The 6,211-nt window shown below is 54.0% G+C and overlaps 1 protein-coding gene across 1 annotated transcript; it reads left to right on the top strand.

Moving 5' to 3' along the window:
- Window positions 1-1,068: 1,068 nt before the first annotated feature.
- KCNE1 (potassium voltage-gated channel subfamily E regulatory subunit 1) lies at window positions 1,069-5,047 on the top strand. The gene is given in 3 exon segments (XM_054293810.1): window positions 1,069-1,186; window positions 1,189-1,257; window positions 4,629-5,047. Coding segments are annotated over 3 exon segments (606 nt in total).
- The last annotated feature ends 1,164 nt before the right edge of the window (window positions 5,048-6,211 follow it).

The raw sequence follows: 6,211 nt of genomic DNA, 5'->3' as shown, positions 1-6,211 counted from the left end.
TGAGCAGAGAAAACTGGGGGTGTGGGGACAGTTCACTGGGGTTTGGGGACAATTCAGTGCCCAGTGAGGTTGGATGGGATTGATGGGATGGGGTTGGACTTGTATTCAGCTTGGTATGGGATGGGATGGGATAAGGGGATGGGATATCTATATGCTGTTTTCTACATGCTGTGTACAAGAAATCTGAATTTCGTCCTTGTGAGCAGAGAAAAGTGGGGGTTTGGGGACAACTCACTGGGGGTTTGGGGACAGTTCAGTGGAGGTTTGGGGACAGTTCAGTGGAGGTTTGGGGACAATGCAGTTCTCAGTGAGGTTGGATGGGATTGATGAGATGGGGTTGGATTCATCTTCAGCTAGGGATGGGATGGGACGGGATAGATTGGGATGGATGGGATTGGATTGAGACTGGGATGGGATAATGGGAGGGGATGGGAAATCTATATACTATTGTAAGAAAACTGAATTGTGAGCAAAGAAAAGTGGGGGTTTGGGGACAACTCACTGGGGGTCTGGGGACAATTCAGTGCCCAATGGGGTTGGATGGGATGGGTTGGGATGGGATTGATGGGATGGGGTTGGATTCATCTTCAGCTTGGGACGGGATGGGAGAGATTGAGATGGGATAATGGGATGGGATGTCTATATGCTGTTGTCTACATGCTATTGCAAGAAATCTGAATTTTTGGCTTGTGAGCAGAGAAAAGTGGGGGTTTGGGGACAATTCACTGGGGGTTTGGGGACAATTCAGTGGAGGTTTGGGGACAATTCAGTGGGATTTGGGGACAATTCCATGCCCCCCACTGCAGGGGTGCTGCTCTTTGATCAAAGCCACGCCAGGAGCTGTGGTGGTGCTGCCCAGGTGGGCAGGGAAGGGCAGGAGGGGCTCTCCCAGCCAGGTGGGGGCTGCAGGAGGCGTTTGCAGAGCCCAGAGCTGCAGATCCCTCCCAGCTGGGGCACGAGCAGTGCCCTGGATGCTGCCCTGGGTTGCCAAATTCCCGGCAGTGGGGTGAGGAAATGGGGCTCCCTTGTGCAATGGGGACGGTGTCACAGCCACTCATCCCTGAAGGAATGGCAGGGAAACGAGCCAGGGAGGTCACTGCATCCTTCACGGCCCTGCAGGAGCACCAGGGCATTTGGGAGGCAGAGAGTCTGGGAGGTGGGTGATGTGCTGGGCTGGTTTTTGCTCCTGAGTGGCACAGGATTTATTTCTGTGTCATCAAACCACAGGAAATGCAGACAGAGCTGTGTTTTCTAAAGGTGAGTGTTCCTCCAAGCTGCCTGGGTTTCTGGGGCTGGCTGCTGATGCTTTTGGCAGCAATAGGAGAGAGGGTTGGAGATGTTTGCTTGGTGGAAATGGAAATAGGGGGGCTCTGATGTGGGAGAGCTGAGAAATGCTGCTACAATGTGTCACTGCACATCCAGCTCTGATTGTGTGATAGAAATCACATTGAAACCTCAGCAGGGAGGAGAAATAGAGGCAGCCAAGAGTCAGATTTTATGGAATCCTGGAATGGTTTGGGCTGGGAGGGACCTCAAAGGCCACTCAGTGCCACCCCTGGGACACCTCCCACTGTCCCCAGTGTCCAGCCTGGCCTTGGGCACTGCCAGGGATCCAGGGATGGAATTCCATCCCAGCCCCTCATTTCCATCACAGGGAAATGAGGGGACTGGAATGGAAATCTACCAGTCTGAGGCCATTCCCTGTGTGCTGTCCCTGCATCCCCTGGCCATTGTCTCTCTCCAGCTTTCCTGGGGCTCCTCCAGGCCCTGCAAGGCCACCCTGAGCTCAGCCCAAAGCTTCTCCTGTGCAGGTGAGCAATGCCAGCTGTGCCAGCCTTTCCTGCCAGCAGAGCTGCTCCATCCCTCTGCCCATCCTGGAGCCTCCTCTGGGCTCTCTGCAGCAGCTCCCAATGCTGGAGGACAAAATTCCTGTTGAGCTCCAAAGCTGAGTGTCACAGATTTTAGGTGCATTCCAGGACAGAAAATTCCCTTTTCCCATTTAAACCCTGGTGGCAGCAGCAGCCTCTGGCAGCACCTGGAGATCAGCACAGCCCAAAGAGGGCAGGAAGGGCTGGGCTGGAGCTAAAGGTGCCCACTGGGGTGGGTGGCCTCCACTGGGAGCAGGATCCAGGCTGTGGGAGAAGGATCCAGGTTCAAGAAGCAGGATCCAGGCTCTGTGAACAGGATCCAGGGTCAAGGAGCAGGATCCAGGTTCAAGAAGCAGGATCCAGGCTCTGGGAGCGCGATCCAGGTTCAAGGAGCAGGATCCAGGTTCAAGGAGCAGGATCCAGTCTGTGGGATCAGTTCCCAGGCTCTGGGATTAGGATTCAGGCTATGGGATCAGGATCCAGCTCTAGGGTCATGAACCAGGCTGTGGGATCATTATCCAGCTCTGGGATCAGGATCCAGTCTGTGGGATCAGTTCCCAGGCTCTGGGATCAGTATCAGGCTGTAGGATCATTATCCAGCTCTGGGATCATTTTCCAGCTCTGGGATCAGGATCAGGCTGTTGGGATCATTATCCAGCTCTGGGATCATTATCCAGCTCTGGGATCAGGATCCAGTCTGTGGGATCAGGATCCAGGGTCAAGGAGCAGGAACCAGGCTGTGGGATGAGGATCCAGTCTGTGGGATCAGTTCCCAGGCTCTGGGATCAGGATCAGGCTGCAGGATCATTATCCAGCTCTGGGATCATTATCCAGCTCTGGGATCATTATCCATCTCTGGGATCAGGATCCAGCCCCTTTGGAGCACACAAGCCCTGTGCTGTGCCTTTGCTGGGGAGCAGCCAGTGCCAGTCAGGGGGTGCCAGCCAGCCCTGCCACCCCCACGGCTGCATCAGGAGCCAGACCCAGCTGCCATTCCCTGTGTTTGGAGTCCAGAGCCACCCTGCAGCTCTGCTGGGACATTCCCATGGCCTCAGCTCCCAGGGAGGCACCAGGAGCTCTCTGAGGCTGCCTTGGGCTCTCCCTCCCAGCTGGGCTCAGAACCTGGGGTGGCTTTGGCAGCTCTGGCACCCCAGGGCTGCAGGGATCAGGGCCAGGCCATAAAATCCCAGAATCCCAGATTAGTTTGGGTTGGGAGGGAGCTCAAAGCCCACCCAGAGCCACCCCTGCCATGGCAGGGACACCTCCCACTGTCCCAGGCTGCTCCAGCCCCAGTGTCCAACCTGGCCTGGGATGGAGCTGCAAAAACCTGGAGAGAGAAAAATTCCCAAGGGCTGGAGGGACAGGAGGCAGGGAATGGCTGCCAGTGCCAGAGGGCAGGGCTGGATGGGATCTTGGCAATGGGGAATTGTTCCCTGGCAGGGTGGGCAGGGCTGGGATGGAATTCCGTCCCTGGATCCCTGGAATGTTCAGTTCCAGGTTGGACACTGGGGACAGTGGGAGGTGTCCCTGCCATGGCAGGAGTGGCACTGGGTGGGATTTAAGGTCCCTTCCATCCAAAACCATTCCATGATTCCACAAGAATTCCCCAGCCTGTGCTGAATTTCTCAACCTCAGACGCGTGACTGCTCAGATAAAGAGTTCACAGTGAGGATCAGCATGAGGGGTCATTAATTAACAATTAATTGCTGTGTGTGAGACCCCCTCCATGCCTGCAGGAGCTGTGTTCCCTTGGTTGTGAGTACTCCAGGGGAATGTTCTCCTCCTGAGGGACGCTGGGGACATGAGCAGAGCCCTGGCTCTGTCCGTGTGTTTCAGCAGCTCCTTGTGCAGCTTTTCTCCCCCAGCAAGGCACGAACAAAGCCCAGGAAGGCTCCAGGTACCTGCTGTTCCTGCAGGGTCATTCCCAGCCCAGCTCCCTCCCACGCAGAGCTCCTGGAAAAGCTCCCTGAGCTGCCACCGTGCCCTGCCACCGGTGTCACCCCTGCCCCGGGCTCCCTTTCAGCCTGCACGGATTAGGAATGGTTCTGAGGAGCTTCCTCCTCCAAATCCCCACACAACAACGGCTGAGTGTTCTGGAGGAGGATTTGCTGAGCTGCTATCGTGGATTTACAGCTGTGGGAAGCCCTGAAAAATATGAAAGCTAAAATTAAGGCCTCACAACCAGGCTCTCAAATCCCTCACTGAGGAGGGGAACCAGGAAAGGGAGACAGAGGAAATCCCACCTTTATCTGTGGGATTCATCAAAGAAGTTTTTTCTGTTAAAGAGAGAGGGGTAAATGTGAGAAATGGATTTGTAGAGAGCTCTCAGTGTGCACCTCTATGCAAACCTTGAGACAAGAAATGCTGACTTAGAAATGCTCTGGAATAGGACAGACATTTCTGAAAGAGAAATGGAGCTAGAAAAATGTTTCAAAAGGTGGCCTTGCAAATAAGACTGGATAGTTTAGAGAGATAGAACTGTGAAAGATAAAATGTAGTAGGACCCATGAGGGGTAATTTTAGATGATTGGCTTTAGGGCTAAAGGTGGAAGGCCAAGAAACATTTATAGTGCAGTGTAATTAGGAAATAATTGGCTTCTGATTGTGAATTATAACATCTGTATTGTCTCATCCTTCTCATGCGACAAAAAATGGAATAAAGATTTTTAAAACACCTCTCAGTTACCCCATCTCTGGGTCAGAAAAGAGCTGAATCCAACATTTATCTGATGCCACCCCCTGACTTTTATCCTTTTCCAGCCAAAGGAGGGAAGAATTGCCAAGGACAGAAATCCCCAATGCTGGCGCTGTCGAACACCACGGCCCTGGACCTGCTCCTCTCCAAACTGCTCCAGGAGTGCCTGGAACGCTCCAACAGCTCAGCTGCTCCCCAGGAGAGCAGTGCCAGCGACAGCCTGGCCATCATCTACGTGCTGCTGATGCTGGGGCTCTTTGGCTTCTTCAGCGTGGGGGTGATGGTGACCAACCTGCGGGCGCGGCGCCTCGAGGGGCCCCGCGACCCCTACAACACCTACATCGCCACGGATGTCTGGCACAGGAAGGACAGGGAGTACATCCAGGCCAAGGTCCTCGAGAGTTACAAGCTCTGCTGTGTCCTGGAGAACCAGCTGGCCGTGGAGCAGCCATCCAGGAAGATCCCTGAGGAGAAATCTTCCTAGGGAAAGGGGACGAGGATGGCGCGCGGCGCGGGGGACGATGCGAGCGGTGCCCGCTGTGGGCACGGGGAGCTGCTGGTCCTTGTGCACAGCCACAGGGGCTGGCCAGGCTGCAGGAGCAGTGCTGGTGAAGCTGATGGATCTGGGAGATCCCAGTGCTGCCCCAGAGCCTGGCATGGCCATCGTGTGGGAATCACCGTGAGGCAACATCGGGAATCACACGGAGCACCACGGACTCATCAGCTTCACCTCCTGAGCCGGGGCCTCGTCCCTCACAGGGCAGGGATGGACGGGATCTTGGGAATGAATCTGCCCTGGCACAGGGTGCCCAGAGCAGCTGGGGCTGCCCTGCATCCCTGGCAGTGCCCAAGGCCAGGCTGGACACTGGGGCTGGAGCAGCCTGGGACACTGGGAGGTGTCCCTGCCATGGGAATGGGATGGATTTGATCTCCCTTCCAACCCTGATTCTCTGATTCTCCAAAAAGCAAATCTTGGTGTTGCTGGTGTGAAATTAGAGCCTAATTAGGGCCTAATTAGAACCGCAGAGGTGCTAATTGCCAAGCATGGCTTAGACAATCGTTTTCCAGAAAGACCAAATTCTCCCAAGGAACAGCAGCTGAAAGATTTCATTCACATTTTTGTCCAGATTAGAATAATGATTTTATAAATTGTACAGTGCTGTGCTAGCCTGTCTCCTTCAGAATTGTGCCCCTCTTAGTGATAAAATATTAGGAAAAGATTCCTAATTTTTTGTCTGAAAAGTATTTCCATGGAAGAACACAGACTTTGGAGGGACTTTTAGTGACTGTGATGGGTGTGGCACTTGGGGGCATGGTCATTGCTGGGTTAAGGGCTGGTCTCAAAGATCTTGGAGGGTTTTTCCAACCTCAGTGATTCCAGGATTCTGATTCCTAGCAGGTCTGCCAGACTGCTCTTGATGTCAATTTAATTTCCTTCCTATGGATGGGGCTTGATCCTGGCAGCAAAATCCATGTGCAAAGAGTGGCTCTGTGCCATGGATGTGGGGAACACTCCCAAATTTCAATCCCAATAATTATTGCACCAAGTGCCAGCCCCTGGTTGGGAGGGGAATTTCCACTGTGGGAACAACAATTACATAACTTTTGCTGTTTAATCGCCCAGAGGTGCTGTCTGTGCTTAGCTCCG

The sequence above is a fragment of the Melozone crissalis genome, unplaced genomic scaffold (assembly GCF_028551555.1).
Source record: "Melozone crissalis strain CALT ecotype California unplaced genomic scaffold, PUWL_Pcris_2 ptg000187l_1, whole genome shotgun sequence".
Classification (NCBI taxonomy): domain Eukaryota; kingdom Metazoa; phylum Chordata; class Aves; order Passeriformes; family Passerellidae; genus Melozone; species Melozone crissalis.
This window is presented reverse-complemented; position numbering and strand designations above follow the sequence as displayed.